General features: G+C 41.3%; 1 protein-coding gene across 1 annotated transcript in view; it reads left to right on the top strand.

The window, feature by feature from the left end:
* Window positions 1-24,183, top strand: part of GRM8 (glutamate metabotropic receptor 8) — a 1,093,092-nt gene that overhangs the window by 3,452 nt on the left and 1,065,457 nt on the right. The window contains exon 2 of the mRNA XM_060196519.1: window positions 8,688-9,519. Coding sequence (XP_060052502.1) covers window positions 9,010-9,519 — 510 coding nt within the window. The 5' untranslated portion in view covers window positions 8,688-9,009. The remainder of the gene's footprint in view (window positions 1-8,687; window positions 9,520-24,183) is intronic.

Below are 24,183 nucleotides of genomic sequence, written 5' to 3'. Positions count from 1 at the left end.
CATACATACACACACATACACACACATACACACACACATACACACACACGTTGTCAGTTGCATGCTTTGTCAGGCAAGGTTATGCCTATAGATAGTATATGTTTATTGACTAACTTTTCTAGTGCTAAGACCCTCAGTAATAGAACTCTCCTGCTTATAACCTGCAATTTAGGAAGCTTTCCAGTTGTTACAGAAGAATAATGTGTCACCACTTTCTTCACAGTGGTCCTTTGGATGCTTGAGTGTATCATGCCTTCTGTTCTCCAAGTCAGAGACTGCACTTTCATTTTTTTTTTTCTTTCTCTCACTCTTGTATCTTTTTTCTGGTTTTCCTTTGATTACTTAGACACATGACTTGTCCATCCAGCCTGAGAGTGATAGGACAGTGGTGTTCTCATACCTTCTAAGCACAACACAGCAGTAAGACACTCACATGCTAGAACTGATTGTTAAATGAGTGTCCTGTGCCTGTGTCCCCTGTAAATTCTTATAACACTAGTCTGTAAAGTACATCTTTTGAAAAATTACTTTTTGGGGGGCCAGGCAGTGGTGCACTCAGTTGAGTACACATGTTACAATGTGTACAGACCTGGGTTCAAGCCCCCATTCCCACCTGCAGGGGAGGGGGCAGGGCTTCATGGACTGTGAGGCAGTGTTGTAGGTGTCTCTTTTTCCCTTTTCTTTATGCAGGCACCAAGCCCTAATGACATAATTGGTGGCAAAAACAAAACAAAAAACACAACCTTTTATGAATGTAGATTACATCACTTGATTTCACAACCCTGGGAAGTGGTCAGCAATAACCATTTAGTTGTGAAACAAAGACACTGAGATTTGGGGCTGGTGCAGTAGCTCACTTGGATAGTACACTGCTTTGCTGTGTGTATGGTCGAGGTTCGAGGCCAGCCCACGCCACATTGAAAGATGCTTTTGTGCTGTGGTCTCCTTTACTCTGTCTAAAACAAAACCCTGAGGTTTTCTTATTTTTTAAAAATTCCTAATGCCATATAGTGAATATTGGGGGTGAGGAATGGGGTTGAGATTAGAGTTAAGAATTTCTCAGACTCCAGGATGCCACCACACTCATAGTACTCTGAATTAAATCTGGGTTTTCTCCATATCCATGTGGTGTGGAAGAAGGGAAAGAACATAGCAACTGACCTGCATTTGAATTCTGACCCAGGGTTCTAGACACAGACAGATAATCTATTTCTAGGTTCCTCATATCTTGAATGTTATCAGCCTGGTCTGTCCTGTGAATTAAATAAATGCCTGTGCAGCTTTGGCAGATGGGAGCATTCACTAAATACTGGTCCCACTCCCTTTCATTCGTCCAGGATACGTACTATAAATGTGACTTCTCATTACTTTAAATGTGCTCCTTTTATGCAATACCTGCATTATTAAGGGGAAAGCCCTGCAGATTGAATTCTACTATAGCTGATTGTATTTCCAATGCAGGGGAGATTCAGCTATTTAAAGGAAACCTATGGTGAATTCTTTTGTGATGCAAAATAATCAACTTCTAATTTATTTGTTTAGTAAGTTGAGCTTCTCCTGTACCAGACTGTCTTAATATGGGTTTGCTTATACAGAAAAGCTCTTTTCACAGGCTTCTCTGACTGATAGGAAAAAGTCACTCGGCTTGCAAACAAAATCGGTTACTGTGTTCAGTTGGCAAATCCTGGTTCTGATATTTGAGCACACTCTCATATTCCCTTATTATAAGATAATAGAATCTCAGGATGGGAAGCTGTAAGATTCCTTCGAGATCATATAAACCATCTCAGTCATATCAGAGCTGAGGAAATAGAAGCACACACGATGGAGAAATGACATGTTCTATGTCACCAGCCAGTGGGTGTGAGACAGAATCCAATTCCAAGTCTTGATAACTTGAGGAGGGACTCTGCACCATTCTCACTCTAACCACCCCCTCCAGTCCTACCCAATGAAGAATTCAGGGCTTTAGGATGCGTTTTCTATTATGACTCCCAAAAGAGATGCAAGTGTGGCCAGGTTCAAGTGAAAGTTATATCTTTAGCAAATTTGTGAGTTGATGATATTCAGTTCTGTTTTTATTTATTATTATTATCAATTCTTATTTTGCAAAGTGTTGAAAGGAATTCAGTATAAGGATATTGTCTTTGTTGTTGCTGTGAGAAAAGAATTGTAATTCTTGACTAGTGATATTCCTCAGTGTGGTTTTTGTTTACCATACTGTGTCTGTTTTTCTTAAGGATTAATTATGAGAGGGAGGGAAGGAGGGAGGGAGAGAGAGAGAGGAAGAAAGAAAGAAAGAGAGCGAGAGAGGAGAGACACACAGAGAGAGAAGGCAAGAGAGGCAGAACATTACTTATGATGGTGGAGATCGAATTCAGGGCTTCATGTTTGCGACTCCAGTGCTTGATCCACTGTGCCACCTCTCAGGCCATTACTTTATTATTTTTATTTTGTTTACTTTTTTTTTATCTCCAGGGTTATTGCTGGGGCTCAGTGCCTGCACTACAAATCCACTGCTCCTGGAGGCTATTTTTTCCTTTTTGTTGCCCTTGTTAGTTATCATTGCTGTTATTATTGTTGTTATTGCTGTTGTTGTTGGATAGGACAGAGAGAAATCCAGAGAGGAGGGGAAGACAGAGAGGGGGAGAGAAAGACACCTGCAGACCTGCTTCACTGCTTGTGAAGCCACCCCCCTGCAGGTGGGGAGCCAGGGCCTCCAACTGGGATCCTTAAGCTGGTACTTGTGCTTTGCGCCATGTGTGCTTAACCCACTGCGCTACCGCTGGACCCCCAGACAATTACTTTTGTTATGTCTTAAAAGCACTTGCCATGGACTGGAGAACAACATGAGCCAGGGAGTAGCTCAAGTGGAAGAACATGAGACTTTCATACTTGAGGCTCCAGGGTTGATCCTTGATACCCTATGTGCCATAAAGGTGTGTGAAACCACCTTTCTCTCATGTGAAACTCTCCCTCTTGCATATGAGATCAATTGAATATCTTTAAAGAAAAAAAAAAAAAAGCAAGACAACAGACTGATAGATTCCATGGATGTGAGTGTTTTTTTTTTTTTTTGGCTCATTGTCATCAGACTAGCCAGGAAGTCTATGAGTCAGAAGTGTTGGAGAAGCCGTATTTGATGTTCCCAACCTATTGAAAGATTCAGAAATCACATCTCCACCCTGGAAATGCTTCCAGATTATCCCTTCCAAATTAGTACACTGATGCTCTTCAAGAGTTAACTATTGAAGGTACACACATTCTTGACAGATTTCAGTGGAGAGGCAGCACTTTCCCCTTCATTTCATTCCCTGTGACCCGGGGCTTTCTCCAAAGGCCGGACCCACTTTGGAGGCCTGGAGATTTCCACTGTGGTGTTACATTGGCTTAGGCCTGTAGCCCATAATCAACATCTGAGAACTTTCCTTTCTCATTTACAGGAGAGCTAATCATCAGTTTATAAAAATGCAGAGATGTGGTCAGGTGGGGATCTCCGTGGGTAGAACATAGGACTTGCATGGTGAGGTCCTGAGTTTGATACCTGGCACTGCCTATGCCACCGTGACGCTCTTGTTTATGCTCTCCCACTAAATAAATATGAGGAGCTGGGTGGTGGCACACTGGGTTAAGCACACATGGTACAAAGTGCACGGACCAGCATCAGGATCCCGGTTCGAGCCTCCGGCTCCCCACCTGCAGGGGAGTCACTTCACAAGTGGTGAAGCAGGTCTGCAGGTGTCTGTCTTTCTCTCCCCATCTCTGTCTTCCCTTCCTCTATTCCTCTCTGTCCTATCCAACAACAAGACAGCAATAACAACAACGGCAACGATAAACAACAAGGGCACTAAAGGGAAAAAATTAAAAAAAAAAGTACATTGATCTTAGTCAAAAATTCAATAAGACATCCAACTCACCAGCATTTGAGCCTTTTGGACAGTGAAAGTAGGCAGAAAATGAAAAGCAGAATTCAGAGACTTGGCACTCCAGGTCATGTCCTCAGTCCTGGTCCTTTAGAAGTAATTTGAACCTTGTTAGGGAACCACAAACTCAAGTTCAAGCAGGGGAATGACTCCCCAGCAGACTCAAGGCATAGAGAGGCTGGCACTGGATATGTTAAAAGTGTAGCTGTGCACTGAGTTGAATAGTTTATGATCTGCGGGAAGGGCTTGGGGTTAATCATTAAGCTGTTGAGCCTCTCCAGTGGGCCCAGAAATCAAGGTTTCTGCTGCCCCTCAGATGTTGATTCCAGGAGTACAGACCTCACACCTCCTTGAAGAAGTCTATCAGCACAAGAGAGGTTGATACCGACCCCCAGAGGAAGGTCTAATTTGAGAGGGAAACCTGTTTTATTTGAAATCAAGCACAGAACACAGAGCAGAGCCAAATATTGGCTCTCAGGCACCAAAAGGTCTATTTCTTGAAAGCACATTGACTTCAACTAGAATGAGTTTCGATTAACACTCACAAGAATTGCCTAAAAGCCTATTAGGCAATGCGAGATTATACATGAACCAAATCATGTCCTCTTCCCCACAGATTTTTCAAATACACGTATTTCCTGAAAGTCTGTACCAGGCCACATCACTTTTATAAAAGACCCCCATTAGAACCTTATTATTATCATCATTTCCTAGTTTCTGCAAATCTAGGAAAACCTGAACAGGATTCTTTTCCACTACTACGAAGATGGAAGATAAAAATAGCAAAGGCTCAATGTTTGCTTTGCTCTCTCCCTAACAGTAATAGAATCACAGGCTAGCTGGAGTGGTCCTGCTGAACTCCATCACTGGGACTGGTTTCTACTGGTTGCTTATTTATCACATCATTCCTCTTTCCACTGCATGTTAATTATTTTCTGTTTTATGTGCTATTTTGTATAATGACTCATTAGGTTACTTTTTTGGGTCAGGAGACAATTTTTTCCCCTTCATGTCAATTAATAGTAACTAAAGCTTCGCTTTGTGCCATTTTAACTTAAGGTTTCCTAAGAACATTCTGCTTTCAAATAGCAGGGAGATTCTGCATACTATACCTTAGAATTTAAAAGGGCATTTGGAGCTTAACCTTGCAGTGTGTGTGTCTGACAACCTAGCAGATCTTGAAATCATTGCAGTATTTCAGTATTGTGTAAGTAGATTGGATTTTAATTTGAAATTCAAACAAAAAGTAGTAAAACAATATGAACAAAGTCACTCTGCTCAGGAAGACATGAGACTAGATTGACAGCCATCGTTCTTGTCTGGGGAGCATCCTTGTGCCACATCTTGTGTTTTTCACACATGCTAGGTCATGGATTTTGCCACTCTTTCCAGACAAGAAAAACGGGCGTTAGAGAAGTTGTTTATGTGGCATGAGTTCTTTGTTGCAGATGAGGAAATGTAAGAAAAAAAAATCAAGGGAGTGGCCTCATAAATAACAACCCAGAGCTTATGTTTTCAACCACTAAACAAACCTGATTCCTCAAGGAATTAAAGGGATACAGATAGGAAGAGAAGAAGTCAAACTCCCTATTTGCAGATGACATGATAGCATACATAGAATAACCTAAAGAATCCAGAAGGAAGCTTTTGCAAATCATCAGGCAATATAGTTAGGTGTCAGGCTACAAAATTAACATACAAACCTGATTTCTGCCTCACTGCTGTTCATCCTCTATTCTCTCCTCACTTTATTTATTTTTTTAAAAGATGTTATTTATTAATTAATGAGAAAGATAGGAGGAGAGAAAGAACCAGATATTACTCTGGTACATGTGCTGCTGGGGATCAAACTCAGGACCTCATGCTTGAAAATCTAGTGCCTTAGCCACTGCGCCACCTCCTGGACCACTCTCTCCTCACTTTAAAGCTCAAAATAGACCTGTTAGGTGTTTAAAGAGACCAAAAAGCATAGCAAACTCAATAGTCTTGATTTTATTTTTACCAAAGCAATAGTCAATTCTGGTTTATGGTGGTGCTAGGGATTAAACCTGTGACCTTTGGTGCCCCAGGCATGAAAGATTTCTTCCTTCCTTCCTTCCTTCCTTCCTTCCTTCCTTCCTTCCTTCCTTTCTTTCTTTCTTTCTTTCTTTCTTTCTTTCTTTCTTTCTTTCTTTCTTTCTTTTTTTCTTTCATAACCATTATGCTATCTTGCAGTCACAAAAACCAATAGTTTTGAAAGACACTCAATTTGGGCTAGGAAGACAGCATAATGGTTATGCAAAAAGACTTTAATGCTTGAGACACCAAAGGTCCCAGGTTCAATCCCCAGCACCACCATAAGCCAGAGCTGAGTAGTGCTCTGGTAAAAAAAAAAAAAAAAAAGAAGGGGTGGGGGAAGTTACTCAATTTTATGTCTTGCAAAACTTTTAAGTGTTAGTGGAACTAGGTTAATGCCACATAAGTAGGTGAGGAAGATTTGTAACAAACAGATGGACTGTTTTTATGTCTATCTATAATTGCAAACTGTTTAGTCTCAAGTGTTTTAAGTAGGTAGCTGGGTGTAATGAAAAAGGGCTGGTCTATGGGGAATGGTAATTCTCTGATCCCCCTTAGGCCTTTCTCCTCCATGTGGGTGTGTCCACTTATTGTCTGAAAGGTTAAGCTGTGATTAACCCAGCCATGTGGACTTGGCCTCAAGTTCTGAATTCATGATCAGAGTGGATGAGGTTTTACTATCTTCTAACTGGATTTAGTTTTGAAACTGTAAAACAGAATCCTATTTCCCATAATGGGTGGTGGGTGTAATTTACAGACCACCGCGTAAGTGGTTTCACCCAGAAAGTCACATTGACTTTCTAAGTGTTTCCTTTTGTGGAATGTCTGAGGTCAGAATGGTGTTCCATCTAGAGTTTCTGAGGGAGAAGCCACTGCAAGGAGGAATGAGTATGAGGGAGTATCAGTTAAATGTTGAGAAAAAATCAGAAAAGGATGTAGTGTTTCCAGTCAGAATGGAGGGAATCCAGGGCTTTAGCTTGTTCTAAGAGGTTGGGAAATGTTTCATAGGTTGACCAGAACTGTCTCAGCAGAGTGGGCCATTGTTGGCCAGTCCTCCAGATATAAATTTGGAATTCCAAGGCAGTGAGCTAAAAAACAAACAAACACTCCTTTTCTAATCTGAAAGTGTAAAAAAGTACAGCTTTCTCTGAAGGCATTTAGACATATGTTCAGTTGTTCTCTCAGGAGGCATTATCTTTTCCTTTGGGATAGGTAGGATGAAACAGAAATTTCATGAAACGGAAATTGAACAAGTGAATGGAAAAATACAACCAGATGTTGGTTGGCTGGGGTAGAAGAGAACTGTCCAAAAATTCAGGTCTTTCAAACATATACATGTAAAATAAACAGTAAAAGAAAGAAAGAAAGAACGAGAGAAAGAAAGGAAGGAAGGAAGGAAGAAATAAAGAAGAACAAGAACAGGGTTAGATAGCATAATTGTTATGCAAAGAAATTCTCATGCCTGAGGCTCCAGAGTCCCAGGTTCAGTCCCCTGCACCACTATAAGCTAGAGCTGAGCAGTGCTCTGGTAAAAATAAATAAAATAACAAACATATATATGCTAAGAAGGAATGACAGATTAACTATGTTGCCTATATAAACTGGTCCTATTTATTTTCTCAATCATCTGAAATTCCAGGTTCTTCTACTAGGTCGGTTCTCATTTTTTAGTTACACCTCCTTGAACGCCCTCTGAATGACTCTCCTGGGATTTTTTAAGAGCAGAGTTCTTAGTTTCTACAGATATGACTGCAGAAATTTTCACTCTAGGCTATTTCTAGTCTTGATCAAATAATTTATTTCCCTCACTGAGTCACACAAAATTAAGAAATTCTTCAATTGATGTCAAGTTCTGACTTGCTTATAGTGATACTAGGATCCAGGGAATGTTTACTTCAGAACTGTGAACATCCATGGAGAGTTTAATAGGAAATCCTGATAACAGCAGTGGGAATATCTTCACACATAATCCTCTTTATGTGTTTAATCTTCAAGTCATTGTTATCAGAGAACAATAAGATAATTCATATGAAATACTTGACATTTTGTTTTACATCTTAACCTCTAAAACTTTTCCTTCCTTCCCTCCCTCCCTTCCTTCATTCCTTCATTCCTCTCTTCCTTCTTTGCTTCCATCTTTCTTTTCTTCCTTCCTTGTGTGTGTGTGTGTGTGTGTGTGTGTGTGTGTGTGTGAGTGATTAAATAATCACTTCTTCCCACTGGGAAATTTGAGAAAAGAAAAAAAAAAGTCATTAACAGATGACTAACTTGATGGACAAAATTTAAATGCTAACTCCAGACAGCTGTAAAAAGTAAAAACATAACTGAAAAGAAATAATGTCATCTATCACAGTTTTTTTTTTTTTTTTTTGCCTGCATGGAAATAGGATTTATTGAAATAAAGTGGTAAATAAAAATACTTCCTGGCTTGGGAGAATCAACCTAGTTTTGGATACTTTTCTCTCTCCCTTGCTCCCAAAGTGTCATCAATCTTTCTATTTAACTGCAGTGCAGCCAGGTGTTCAGAATCAGAGGGGGACAAAAAAGGATTAGTTTCTTCCTGAATAAGGGAAATTAAAGGGGGGAGAAGAGAATTAAGGGGGGGGAAGGTTAGTGTATTAGAAGACTTCAAAATAAAAAATTTAAAAAAATTATAAAAAAGACTGACTCACTGCACTGAACCTTTTTCTCTCCTCCCATGTCCCCCAGGAATAATTCTGCTACTGGGCTGACTTCAAGGACATGAATTGTTGACCTCTTCCCAACATCAGAACCTCAGCTGCTATTGGAGTTTTTTTTTTGCCGAATTCAAGGCAAGTTGACTTTCTATGGGCATGAAATTGAACCTTGTGGGGGTCTGATGGAAATTCACTGTGACATACAAATCAAGACAACTTGCTGAAACTCACAGAGCCTTTTTCTCCCCCATGGGCCCTGATGGTCGCCTCCAGAAGGTGCAGCCTCAGGTGGTCCTTCTTCTCTGGCAAGAATAAACTTTGGATCTTGGATTGCAACACCACCTGTGGAGAAAATGGTATGCGAGGGAAAACGATCAACCTCTTGCCCTTGTTTCTTTCTCCTGACTGCCAAGTTCTACTGGATCCTCACAATGATGCAAAGAACTCACAGCCAGGAGTATGCCCATTCCATAAGACTGGATGGGGACATCATTTTGGGGGGTCTCTTCCCTGTGCATGCAAAGGGAGAGAGAGGGGTGCCTTGCGGGGAACTAAAGAAGGAAAAAGGGATCCACAGACTGGAAGCCATGCTTTATGCAATCGACCAGATTAATAAGGACCCAGACCTCCTGGCTAATATCACGCTGGGTGTCCGGATCCTCGACACATGCTCCAGGGACACGTATGCTTTGGAGCAGTCGCTAACGTTTGTGCAGGCTTTGATAGAGAAAGATGCTTCTGACGTGAAGTGCGCAAATGGAGATCCACCCATTTTCACCAAACCTGACAAGATTTCTGGTGTCATAGGTGCTGCAGCAAGCTCCGTGTCCATCATGGTTGCTAACATTTTAAGACTTTTTAAGGTAGGTAAAGGTATTGTCTCTGTCTCTTAGGAAAAGACAGTAAGACTCCATTCCCAGGATTAAGACGAAAGTGCCACAATGGTGACAATGTTTCTACAGGCCTCTGAAAACCATTAGGCTCCCCGAACAGAGGATTCTTTGGCAAGGCTTCTGGATACCTTGATTGAACTCCACTATTCCCCCCAATTAATAGATTCATCGTGACTCTTTATTTTTAATCTAAGCATACAGAAAGGTGACAATCTCGGTGACATATTGATTCTTTAGCATCTTAGGGTTTCCTGATTGTCGAGGCTCACCATTAATTCAAATAAAGCAAGCATTTTTAGAGAGTATAATGAACTCTGCACATTCATTATATAAAACATGTCTATGGTATTTCAGTCATAAGATAATTTACTTGGTGAAATCTGCTTAAACTGGGATGATCTGTTATGACAAAAGTTCTAGTGTGCAGAAACAGTATTTTTTACAAATGTGTCTATGGGAGTGACACTGTTGGATAAAAGATGGCCGTACAATTGTCAGGTTTATTACAGATACAATAGAGCAGAACCTCATTAATTCAGACTGCTCTGATGCAGGCTTGGAATAATTATATATAGCTCTTATTGAGTTATAAGTTCAAAGTTAGCACAATAATTCAAGATGATTTGATTTGTATTTGATAATAATTATCTATTAAGCTACATATTGAATAAAATTGGGAAGACAATGTATGCAACACCACTTTGAAAAGTATAAAGCACTGTTAACAATGAGGCTCTTTGAACACACTATCACTCATTCTCTCATATTGTTGATTAATATCCATTTTGTCATCTTTTATAATATACATGATTTTATAAAATTATAAACTCTTTTCATTTTGACTTCTTGCTCAGTGGAACATGACTTTCCCACCTTACTCTGAATCGATGAGGTTTGTTTTTTAAATTGTGAGAATTTGTTCTTAGGGATGATAGATTTCAAAATAAAAATAAAAAGAAGATGAGGAACTTGGACAAATGAGTTACAGGAAAGTTGACAGGAAAGCAAGGATTTCTGGTCTGGAAGGTATTTTGAGGGTCTATCTAACTTGGTTCATTTCTCAGGATGCAGTCCTCTCACCTGCCCTCAAATCCCCTGAGTTTGGGGAAGAGAATGTTAAGAGGCAGCTTAATGACCATTTCCAGGCTGATTGAAAAAAAAAATTAAGACAAGATGTTCCTGAATAGAAGCTTTCTAAAGAGTCCTGAAGAGGCGTAAACAGGCTTCAGGGGATGCTGGAGATGTTTGAGCCGAGCACTGAAAGTACCTCTTGGCACTGAGAAGGACATATGATTAAAAGAGGCAGCCAAGGGTGCTCTAATTCTCCATCTCTAGGAAGCTTCCTGAGAAAGCAGAAGGTTGTTAATAATTTCTCTCAGACTAGTCGACCCCATACATACAGACACGATGTGCAGAACCTAGATTCCCTAGGTCTCTCTCCTTCATCTCTATTCCCCACACATCCTGGGGGGTCTAGGATTTCTCTCAGCAGCCCTGATTCTGAATTACTTGGCACTTCCTGCTCTGAGGAAGTGCCCTGCTCTGGCAATTTCCTCATTTTATTTTTAATTTTTATTTATTCCCTTTTGTTGCCCTTGTTGTTTTGTTATAGTTATTATTATTGTTGTTATTGATATCATTGTTGTTGGATAGGACAGAGAGAAATGGAGCGAGGAGGGGAAGACAGAGAGGGGAGAGAAAGATAGACACCTGCAGACCTGCTTGACCTCTTGTGAAGAGACTCCCCTGCAGGTAGGGAGCCGGGGGCTTGAACCAGGATCCTTACGACAGTCCTTGCTTCACACCACATGTGCTTAACCCAGTTCATTTTTCCCCCTCTATGACTTGATCTTCCTTCCCTAGTCCAAAATATATTAAACAAAAATTTTTTTTAGCAATTTATTGATATACAAAATTATAAGATAACAAAGGTATAATTCAGCACCTTCCTCACCACCAGAGTTTTGTGTACTCATTCCCTCATTGGAAACTGCAGTAGTGCTCCCAAGATCACAGACGTATTTCTATGTTGACTATTACTTCTGTAACTGTCTGTCTATATTTATGTATATTTCCCATTTTTTACCCCTATGGTCCTGCCTTCACTTCCTTTGTAAGTCACACTTACTACCTCCCCTCTTCTCTTTCTGGATCCTGATGAAACTGGAGTTTAACATACTCCCTTAACATTTACCACTCTGGGAGTATGGACTAAAATTCTTTATGGGGTGCAGAAGTTGGAAGGTTTGGCTTCTGTAATTGCTTCTTCGATGGACATGGGTGTTGGCAGGTCTATCCATATCCCCAGCCTATTTCTGTCTTTTGCTAGTAGGATAGCCATCTGGAGAGTTGAGGTTCTCTCCACACATTGGTGAGGTATGGCTTAACAGTCCCCACTTTTATTTTACTTTATTTTGTTTTATTGCTATGAGGATTATCACTGGGTACTGAGGTTTCTACCAAGAAATGACTTCTAATGCCCCGGGGTGTGTGTGTTGACTTATCAGAACTATCTCAGAGGCTTTTCAAATGACAGGACCAAGTGAACTTGTGCATCTCAATCCCTCCCTGGGAGCCATTTTCTACCGATTGACTTTCTCATATTTCCTAGGTGTGTTGGGAATGAAAGTAAGTTAGAGAGACACAGAACAAAACTTTCATGATCTGGACTTTTTAGAAACACTTCTATGCTTACACACACACACACATGTAGACAAGCAGGTTGGTCAACTAGATAATTGTTAATCCTCTTAGCAAGTTAGTGGTTTTAGATAATAGTAGCATCAACTAGGATAATGTGACATCTAACTGCAGAACAGCAAACCTAGAACTTCTTCAACCTAGACAAAGCTGAAAAATCCCTCACATTGCTTCCTGTGTATTGAGAGACCGGGGGAAGAGGGACACAGCTCTCAGAGATTGCATAGATCAGAAAGAATTTTAAAAAGTGGGGCCAGGTGCTGGCACACCTGGTTAAGTGCTCATGTTACAATGTGTAAGGACCCGGTTCGAGCCCCTGGTCCCCACCTGCAGAGGAAAAGCTTTTTGAGTGGCAAACCAGTGCTGCAGGTGTCTCTCTGTCTCTCTCGCTCTCTATCTCCCCCTACGCTCTTGATTTTTGGCTGCCTCTATCCAATAAATAAATACAGATAATAAAAAATTAAAAAATGAATTTTAAAAAACGAGGTGGTCTTTTGAAAATGTTGACTGGGAATACCTTAAATTTGTTTTATAGGGGCTGGTGGTGGTGCATCTGGTTGAGCACACATGTTATAGTGCCCAAGGACCCTGGTTCGAGCCCCTGGTCCCCACCTGCAGGGGGAAAACTTCATGAGTGGTGAAGCAGGACTGCAGGTCTCTCTCTCTCTCTCTCCCTCTCTCTCTCTCTCCCCTCCCCTCTCCATTTCTGACTATCTCTATCCAATAAATAAATAAAGATAATAAAAAATTAAAAAACTTTGTTTTATAAAGCATTTTCAAAGAATTTGCATGTATTTTATAAAGACCTCTTCCCTCTTTCTAGAACACAGTCATGCACAAGTTAGAGTGAATCTGTTAATCAAAGCACTAATTAATGTATGTCTTGGAGGTAACTCACTTTACTATACACATGGATGCCTGGGCATAAAGTGGCAGTGCCAGGTGTAATTTTCTCTCTCACTCTCTCTCTTTTCTTGTGTTTTTGTTTTTGTGGATAGCTTTACTGGAGAGTTAACTTTCTAGTCTTTGAGGATATTTATACTGAAATTACTTCCCAAAGTAGTCAAATGAGACCTTTAAATAGAAATCCATTGTGGGCGGGCAGGATAATTTCTTTTCATGTAGAAGTGTCCTGATTATAAATGGTTAGAATTGATCACTTTGTTAAGTGAGTGAAATACAGAAGAGGATCTCCTTATCTTGGAAGCCTTCGTCAACCCTGATGTTGTACAAAGATGTATTTTCTTCCCAGAGATTCTACTAATTGTAGCAACCACTTCCACAGAGCCAAGCATTCGGTGAGCTATTTATTATATGCAGTGGTCTGTATTAACTGTAAACCCTGAAAAGGTAAATCTACCACTTCCAGGCTGATTGAGTTAGATGGATAGATAAATGAGTCTGATCAATATACTCAGCAGGAAGTAACATTTCATGAGGAATATCATTTGATGGCAATCAAATCGAAGAGGTAAAATTGCAAGACTCCTTCTGTCAATTCTTTGCTACTGAAGCAAGTTCTAACTGTGTAAAGAGTCCATTCTGTTCAGATAAGAGATCATGGATATTCTCTTTTGATGGCTTTAAGTGGGCCACTGGGGGAGAATGGACATAAATTTATGGTTTGAGAAATATACTGAAAACAAGGCTGGGAGAGCTGTGGGAGAACTTTGCATGTATGAGGTGCTGGGCTAGCTTCACCAGAGAGAGAGAGACGAGGAACTTGTGGCAGCGTAGTAATACAATTCTTTATTGATGCGGGTGTTCCAGAGTCGGGTGTGAGCACAGTGGGTTTAGGCCACGTGGAGCTAGCAAAATGGCCGCCTCCTGCTATGCACGCCAGCCCTTCTCCAGGTCTTTCTAGGACGTGAAAGAGAAAGAGTGAAACCAGGAACAGCAGCTGGCTTTATAGGGTAAAAATGGAAGTGGCAAGTTGGGAATGGGATTGGCTAGGAAAGGGGGTGGAGAGAGGCAAAAGGCATGCTGGGAAGGTGGAAGCGTCCTTAGCAACTGTTGCGATGGTTTTAACTGAATTAGCAATACCCTGAGGGGTTAAAGTGGTGGGGATCTTTCAGGCAAAACAATGATTATGTAAATAGACCCCACAGCATCAGTGATGGAGCATGGAGCAGAGGGGGCCTGGCCGACAATGAGGCTCTGGGTTCTATCATCAGAAGCATCACCTGCCTCCCCCTCAAAAAAAAAAAAAAAAGTACTGTCAGTTTCTTAAAGCCATTCAATGATTACCATTATCCCCAGGTGGAAGGTCCAAACCTACATTGAGGAGTTTTTTCTGTCTTCTCACTTTCCTTGATGAGATTCAATTCCCCTTCTACATGTAATGAAGCTCCATGATGTTTGTTGCTTAATTTTAAAAAATAGATATTTTTTATTTATTATTGGATAGAGACAGAAATAAACTGAGAGGGAAGGGAGAGGTAGAGAGGGAAAGAGACAGGAAGATATCTGCAGCCCTGTTTCACCACTCTTGAAGCTTTTCCACTGCAGGTGGGGACCAGGTATTTTAACCTAGGTCCTCATGCACTGTAATGTGAGTGCTTAATCAGGTTAAGCCTGTCCCATGTTGCTGTATTTTTGATATCTAGTATGACTTTCTGGGGGGGCCTAATGAATGAACCTTATTTTGTACCTGCCTTCCCCCAACCCCAAGTACTAGAAATAATAGATGTTGGGTAGATAGACTATCCATAGCATTTTATTTATTATGTTTTTATATTCCTCGGTTAAAAAGGAACAGGAGGGAGCAGGGGAGAAAGAAGATCATGGTATATTTTGGGTGTTACTATTTTCATGTACTTCTTCGTTTTCCTGCAAATTCACATGTTCTCTAAACAGATCTTTTGAGATGAAAATTAAGTCAGTGAAAGAGATGTGCACATTCTCATTCTGAAAAGTTTAAGCAAGAATAAGTAAATAGTGTGCAATGAATAGCAACATACCCACACATACATTTTATTAATAGATATATGTCTTATGACTTTCTAATGTAATAATATATTTTGCTGAGATTTTCTGCATGGTTAATTTTCTTCTTCCTTAGTGATTCTCAGTCCTTGCTAAAAGAAAATGGATACCTGAGCCCTATCTAAGATGAGTGATACTAGGTGAGCATCCAACTGGGTATATCTTAAATGACTGCCAGATAATTTTGTTATTTGTCCAGGATTGAGAACTATGAAAACTATATTTGTATATTTGTAGACTGCACTTTATTTAATAAGTCTTACTAGTATAATGTATTTCCCTTTGGCCTTTAAGATTTTTTATTTTTTTTTACCAGAGCATTGCTTAGCTCTGGCTTATGGGGACTGTTGGGGACTGAACCTGGGACCTTTGGTACCTCAGGCATGAAAGGCTTTTTGCATAACCATTATGCTGTCTCTCCAACCCTTAAGATCATTTCTTATTTGAAAAATAGTTAAAACAATGCTGGTGGCCCACTCAAACACTATTAGGTATGGAGATAACTCTGGTACCAGAGTCCTTCCTTGAACCAGCACAGGAGCTGAATTAGTGAATTACAAATTACTATATTATATTTGCAATAATATAGACTCATGTAAAACAGGCACATGCCATAGACCCTGGAACTTCATGACATATAGTAACAGAATAAATGCAGTTGTGTGCTCTAATTGTGGAACATCTGACAGTTGCTTGGTGGAATAGATTTGAAAGTTGATGAATTCAAATGAAATCTTTCTTTCCTTTTCCCTAACCAAGTACATGAAAACTGAAGACATCTTAAGCATTCACAAGTAATTCCTCGCCTTTCTTTGGGGGTTTTTTAAACAATGAAGTATATATATTTAGAGAGGGGGAGAGAAAGATAGACACCTGCAGACCTGCTTCACCACTTGTGAAGTGACTCCTCTGCAGATGGGGAGCCTGGGGCTCGAACCTGGATCCTTACACTGGTCCTTGCACTTTGCGCCACATGCGCTTAACCCACTGCAGTTACTGCCCGACTCCCTATGAGGTTGTTTTTTAAAGTAGTACAAGATCTTTCCCAGAGCATGCTCAACTAGTGTGCCACCTCATTCCCTTAAGCATGGCTTGTGACACTATATGTATTTTTTGTTTGAAGAAGTTGTGTGAAAACTTTTTTTTAACTTTATTTTTATTTAATGGAGACAGAGAGAAATCAAGAAGGAAGGGGGAGATACAGAGGGAGAGAGACAGAGAGACAGCACTGCTTTACCCTTGTGAAGCTTTCCCCTGCAGGTAGGGACCGGGGCCTTGAACCTGGGTCCTTGTGCATGGTAATATGTGCACTGAACCAGGTGTGCCACTGCCTGGCCTCTTGAAAACTTTTCTAGAGCAAGTCAGGTTGTATAAAAATAGAGGAATAGAGATTTGCCTAAGGAATATTACTCTTTCTAATCAATTCACCCCAAAGATGATGGTGTGTGTGTCCAAGCATTCGATAAATTTATGCATTTTAGGGAAGTTGTAGGTTCACAGTAAAACTGAAGATTCCAGTGTTTGTATTTAGTTTCAGGACAGGTTTTTTCTGAAGGTAGTTCCCCCCCCCCCCCCCCCCCCAGCCAAAGCTAGTTCCTTCCCCGGAAGACTTATAGTCCCTGGCCATAATCCAGTAGTTCTGAAACTTGAGCTTGCGTGGAAATCACCCAGGAGGCTTGTTTAAAGACACAGATTGCTGAGCCCACCTTCAGAGTTTCTGAGTCAGTAGGTCTGAGTTGGGGTCTGAGCCTTTGCATTTCGAAAAGTTCCCAGGTGATGCTGAGGCTGCTGTTTCACAGACCACACTTAGAGCACCACTGCTCCATACAAATCGCTTGCTGGCTGACTTAGCAAGTCAAAGGACACAAAGCAAAAGCAAAACAAACAAGGACAACAAAAGATTTAACAGTGTTCTGTCAGGGTAGTCACTTTTTCTTTTGACTCATGCCTGGCTGGATTTCTGTGTTATTGGTCATAATCACAGCTGCTGTTGTTTGGATCTATTTTCAATTGTGTGCTCTTCCTGGAAGTTGTGTTCCGTATTAAAGAATGCATAGTTCAGGAGTAATGAGCAGTATTATGATCACTTGAACATGCTTTCTTTCTCCTTCTTCTTCTTCTCCTCCTCCTCCTCCTCCTCCCCCTCCCCCTCCCCCTCCCCCTCCCCCTCCCCCTCCCCTCCCCCTCCTCCTCCTCCTCCTTCTTCTTCTTTTGTATATGTGCTACCGAAGCAAGCACTGAACATGCTTCCTAAAGCTGGGTCACTCTGATTACCATTTTTACTACCTCTAACTATAGAGAAGACTGATTTAAGAAACTGAAACTGGGGGTCGGGCACAGCGGGTTAAGCGCACATGGCAAAAAGCACAAGGACCAGCATATGGATCCCGGTTCAAGCCCCTGGCTCTCCACCTGCAGGGGAGTCCCTTTACAGGTGGTGAAGCAGGTCTGCAGGTGTCTGTCTTTCTCTTCCCCTCTCTGTCTTCCCCTCCTCTCTCGATTTCTCTCTGTCCTATCCAACAACGAACGACATCAACAATAACAGTAATAACCACAAGGCTACAACAACAAGGGCAACAAAAGGGGGAAAATATGGCATCCAGGAGAGTGGATTCATGGTGCAAGTACTGAGCCCTAGCAATAACCCTGGAGGCAAAAACAAAACAAACAAACAAAAAAAAACCCCTGAAACTGTAAGATACACATTAACTGCTGTTTGAGAGCAGTAAGAGATGAAAGAGGCTATGATTTGTCTCAGCTACCAACAATTTGTCTTCAGAAACCATGACAGCTACCTCCTGATTTCCATTATGCAGTGAGATTGCAAATAACATTCCACTGCTGCCTTAATCAATAGAGGGTCAGAAGAGGCTCTTCTTTCCTTATGGTGGGGGTGAAAAGGGCCTATTTACCCATTTAATTGCTATAACACTTTTTTTTGGGGGGGCCGGGGCAAAATACACATCTCTTTTAGCTGTAATTAGGACTTTTCTCTATATCTCTCAGTACTTTTCTATTTTGCATTCTTAAAACATAAAACGACACGTGTATTTTTTTTTTTTTTTTTTTATGTATTTCAAAGACACCAGAAACACCAGAGTGATAGAGTGGAGAATTAGTACCATTCAAATCCACCATCATCACTTTGCAGAACAAGATCTATCTCAGCATTTTGCTGTTAAGCCCAGGAAGCTAATGGGCATGTGTTCTCAATGCTAACCATTAGTCTCAGCTCCATCTGTACTTGGGGAGGTGGGATTCCTTGGCACAGTGCACCCCAAGATCTGTTGCTTGGCCCCAGCTTCTGAACCATCAAGGATCTGCCTCTGTGTCCCTCACTGTCCCACACAGGACTCTCTTGGGATGTGAGACTACGGATATAGTTTTGCTGCTGCATCTCATCCTGCTTCCTTTCCCAGAGACTGAAAGTGAAGTCCAGCTCCGGCTATTTCTTACATTTTAAATCTCCATATTTACATTGTGACAATTCTATATATTAGAGTCCTCCAAGTGATTTATCATCCCTGCTCTGAGATAGTTTGTATTTATAGTGTTTATAAAACAAATAGCATGCCATAGTTCTGCAGCTCTGTTATATAGATACTGTAACTTACAATATTTATCATCTCAAGCTATTAAAGTTATAGATTATTGTAATGTGCTTATCTGGTGGTATTAAGACTTTTGAGTAAAACTGATTACTTTGAGTTATGTGAAACAGATCAGGTGCTGTAGTCAGACTGCCAGGTTTAAAATTCTATAATGCTGATTAGCCGTATCACTATCACTATGAGCATGCTAATCAATCTCTCTAAATCCTTTCTGTAAAGAGTAGATAGTGATAGTGTCTCCTAAGTTTTTTGGTGAAGATAAATAAGATAAAGGGTATAGAATTTTAAAAAATATTTATTTAATTTATTTATTCCCTTTTGTTGCCCTTGTTGTCTTATTGTTGTAGTTGTTGTTGGATAGGACAGAGAGAAATGGAGAGAGGAGGGGAAGACAGAGAGTAGGAGAGAAAGATAGACACCTGCAGACCTGCTTCACCGCCTGTGAAGCGACTCCCCTGCAGGTGGGGAGCCGGGGTTCGAACCGGGATCCTTATGCCGGTCCTTGTGCTTTGTGCCACCTGCGCTTAACCCGCTGTGCTACAGCCCGACTCCCAATTTTTTTTTTTTTTTTTTTTAAGGTAGAGACAGAGCCACAGAGAAAGTCAAAAAGTCCACAGGACCAAAGCTTCCTTCAGTGTGGTGGGAGCCAGGGCTCAAAGTTGGGTTGCACACATGGCAAATTAGCACACTATCCAAGTTAGCTTTTTAAAAATTTATTTAAGAAAGGAGACATTAACAAAACTGTAGGATAGGAGTGGTACAACTCCACACAATTCCCACCACCCAATCTCCATATCCTATCCCCTCCCCAATAGCTTTCCTATTCTATATCTCTCTGGGAGCATGGACCCAGGGTCATTGTGGGTTGCAGAAGGTGGAAGGTCTGGCTTCTGTAATTGCTTCCCTGCTGAACATGGGCTTTTTGGCCAGTCCAAAGGGCGTAGAATCTTAAGCCAGACCACAACACAATGTCAAACTATGTTTGTTATGATGATGATAATGAGGATGAAGATACAGATGGCTGAATTGTACCTCTCCTCCAATTCTCAACCATTATTGCTAACTTGCCCTGTTTTGCAAGTACCTAAGAAACAAATGGATAGGAGTAACAAACAAATGGATAGACTCTGACAAGGTTATTTAGTTTGCCTGGAGGCAGAACAAGAGATTGGGACTTCATAGACCCCACCCACCACCCTTCTGAGCAAATGGTGCACTGCTAACCTTTCCCTGAGGCATGCGTTAGTTGATCAGAGTTGGTTTTATTTATAATGAGGAAATGATTGGATTAAGTGAGCTGTACTAAAGTTTAATGTCTGAGCACACAAGTGACTATAGGATACAGTTTTGGAAAATTCCTGTTCCTCTGGACTTTCTCCCCAGTTTTCCAGGTTTGATGGTATAAGAGTAGCAGTGATTGAGGATGAAAAATTGTTCACCCCCCCAGAGATGGATGGCATCCTTTAAGCCTGTCTTTTAGGTTAGAATTGCCTTTCTTGGGGGCTGGGCAGCAGCTCAGCGGGTTAAGCGCACATGGTGCAAAGCACAAGGGCCTGCTTAAGGATCCAGGTTCGAGTCCACAGTTCCCCACCTGCAGAGGGGTTGCTTCTCAAGCAGTCAAGCAGGTCTGTAGTTGTCTGTCTTTCCTCCTTTCTGTCTTCTCCTCCTCTCTTTATTTTTCTCTGTCTTGTCCAACAACAACAACAACAGCTATAACAACAATAACAACCACAAGGGAAAAATAGCCTCCAGGAGCAGTGGATTCGCAGTGCTCGCACCCAGCCCCAGTGATAACCCTGGAGGCAAAAAAAAGAATTCTTTTTCTTTTCTGGATTAGGTACAACGGCGTAATATAGGTTGAAACATAGGCCAATTATGGATAAAGAGAACTACCCTTTAATTGAAGGAATAAATTTTCTCTCACTTGGGGATGTTCTATACAACATTTATTCCTATCACTCAAGACACATGTCAGAAATAAAAGCACTAAAGGAACTTATAGGTGACCAGGTGGTGGTGCATTCAGTTGAGCACACATGTGACCAAGTTCAAGGACTGGGGTTCAAGTCCTTGGTCCCCACCTGTAGTGGGGGAAGCTTCAGAAGTGGTGAAGCAGTGCTGCAGATGTCTCTTTTTCCCTTTTTATCTCCCCCTTCCCTCTCGATTTCTCTGTCCTATCAAATAAAAAAATATGTATTTAAAAGGAACTGACATTGGGTAGAGGAGACAGCATAATGGTTCTACAAAGAAACTTGTGCCTGATGCTCCAACGTCCCAGGTTCAGTCTCCTGTACCACCATAAGCCAGTGCTCAACAGTGCTCCTCCCTCGCCCTCTCCTTCTCTCCCTTTCTCTCTCTTTTACCAGAGTGCTATTCAGCTCTGGCTTATAGTGGTGCTGGAGATTGAACCTGGTACCTCAGAGCTTTATCTATGAGAATATTTTTGCATAACCATTATGCTATCTATCTGTATCTCTCACTAAAAAAAAAAACCAGCAAAATAAATATGAAAAAAATTACAGGTATTTTCTTTAGAAATCTCAATAATTTGGAGGACAACAGAGACATAGGACTAAATATATCCAATGCTGCCCCACATGATGTCTTTTCTTGCTCTGTTTATATATGCTTTTGTATTTACCTGTGAATAGTATAAGCAAATCCCTATAAATTATGCTTGGGTAAATTTCTGTTTTAATCAAACATGGTTAACTTCAAATGTAAAAATATTTCTCAGGAGAGAGAGATGTTATTTATGTAAGGCAAAAATCTGTGGGCTAGCTAGGAAAGACCTGTTGGGGCCAAAAATCCATCAGAATGCTGTGTGATGCTGCATAGCTCTTAGTATGGTCCTTTACATTTATAACTGTTGGGGATCGGGCACTTAGCGCAAAGCACAAGGACCAGCATAAGGATGCCGGCTCCCCACCTGCAGGGGAGTCGATTCACAGGCTGTGAAGCAGGTCTGCAGGTGTCTATCTTTCTGTATCGTTCCAATTTTTAGGATATGTGCTGCCGAAGTAAGCACAAAGTGTCTATCTTTCTTTCCCCCTCTCTGTCTTCCCTTCCTCTCTCCATTTCTCTCTGTCCTATCCAACAGCGAATGACATCGACAACAATAATAACCACAACAAGGCTACAACAACAAGGGCAACAAAAGGGGGGGATGGCTCCAGGAGCAGTGAATTCATGGTGCAGGCCCTGAGGCCCAGCAATAACCCTGGAGGCAAAAAAAATTATAACTGTTAATTTTTTTTTTTCTCACCAAGAGAACCAGACTAGGGTGAATATAAGTGTATTACCTGCTCATGCTCCCGTTTCAACTTACCATGTGAAGGAGGTAACAGTCAATCAATGACCCAGTAAGTATTTAGTCAGCACCCTGCAGCAGGTGTGTATGTTAACTATGAGAGAGCTAGATTTTTCTCAGCTTTCATATTGCTTCGAGTCTAGTTGGGTTTAAATCAGTGACATATATACATTAACAGAAAGGATACGTAACGGTGCAATAAAGGCTAGAGTGTGGCTCCTAGAATTGAAAAGTCTTGTTTGATCCAAATTAGAAACTGTAGGTTTCAGTCTAGGTTGTGCTACAGTGTGGGTGTGGGCAGGCCCTGGAGACAGGAGTCTCCATGAATAAGCAGGTCAAGATGGGAAGGAAGGGCCTCCAGGCTTCAGGACTGACTCCTTGACCTTTTGGCCTGATGTCCCTGAGGGCTCTGAATCATCTTGAAGACAGAAGCAAGTAGGAACTTAATTCCTTCTTCATAACATCGCTCTGCTGTGGCAAAACTTTATTATTAGTAGTATTTTCAAGTAAATTCTTTTAAAAAATTGTTACTAATTTATTTATAAAATAAAAAATATCGGGAATTGTGTGGTGGAGCAGCGGGTTAAGCGCACATGGCGGAAAGCGCTCGGAACAGAATCAGGATACTGGTTCCAGCTCCAGGCTCCCCACCTGCAAGGGGGTTCACTTCACAGGCAGTGAAGCAGGTCTGCAGGTCTGTCTTTCTCTCCCCCTCTCTGTCTTCCCTTCCTTTCTTGATTTCTTTCTGTCCTATCCAACAACAATGACAGCAACAACAACAACAACAACAACAATAATAACAATGACCACTATAAACAACAAGGGCAACAAAAGGGAAAAAAATAAAAAAAATTAAAATAAAAAAATATAGACAAAATCATAGGATAAGAGGGGTACAATTACACACAATTCCCACCACCAGAGTTCTCCATTCCATTCCCTCCATGGGAACTTTCCTATTTTTTATCCCTCTGGAAGTATGGACCCAGGATCATTATGGGCTGCAGAAGGTAGAAGGTCTGGCTTTTGTAACTGCTTTTCTGCTGGGCATGGACATTGGCAGGTTGATCCATACACCCAGCCCATTTCTTTCTTTTCCTAGTGGGGCAGGGCTCTGCTGAGGTAGGGTTCAAAGAATCTTTGGTGAGGGCCAAAATTCTTTATGGGGTGCAGAAGGTGAAAGGTCTGGCTTCTGTGTTTGGTTTTCTACTGGACATGGATGTTGGCAGGCTGATGCACACTCCCAGCCTGTTTCTGTCTTTCCCTAGTGGGGTAGGGCTCTGGAGAGATGAGGCTTTGAGACACATTGGTGAGGTTGTGTGTGACAAAACTTTAAAGGACCCCCCCCCCCCAACCTCCCAAACAGGGCAATGAACTCAGGATGACCTCTCTTATATGCAGTGTGTCTGCCAACAAAACTGTCTGTTCAGAGCAGGGGCACAGGGTGATGGGAGCTGAAAGACACTAAGAAGCACAGTGGGGACACAACCCTGGGGAGAGGGGGGATGCGACCCCACTCAGTGGCTTTTTATCAGCCCTTTCATACATGAGAAGAACACATCTGGCTACAAGTCAGTAATTACATAATGACATGATTAACAAGATACAGTGGATCCTAGGCCTGTACATAACATGTTTATTCATTAACATGTTATTCATCTATAACAAGATCATATTTGATCCTAGGTAGGAAGGCCTGACCAATTGCATTTATCTTACACAGTAGCACCTCCTAGTGGCATCTTTGGTGGATTGTCTCATTTTTTTGATATTAGGGAGAGACAGATAGAAATAGAGACACCATGGTAGAGCTCTACCATCAATAAAGCACTCCCAGCACCCACGGCCAATCCAGTCTTGCTCATGATTAGGCTTTCTCAGGTGGGCATTATCTCTGCAGTGTGAGCTATCTCCCTGGCCCTAAAGAAGGACTTTAAGAGTCTCCTAGGAAGATTCAAATGAGGACAAGTTAAGTTCTCACTGAACACAGAACTTGGGCCTTGATTAAAATCCAAGCAGTGGATATAG

This window comes from Erinaceus europaeus, chromosome 8, assembly GCF_950295315.1.
Source record: "Erinaceus europaeus chromosome 8, mEriEur2.1, whole genome shotgun sequence".
NCBI classification, from domain to species: Eukaryota; Metazoa; Chordata; class Mammalia; order Eulipotyphla; family Erinaceidae; genus Erinaceus; species Erinaceus europaeus.
The sequence above is the reverse complement of the archived record's forward strand: the minus strand, read 5'-3'. Positions and strand labels throughout refer to the sequence as shown.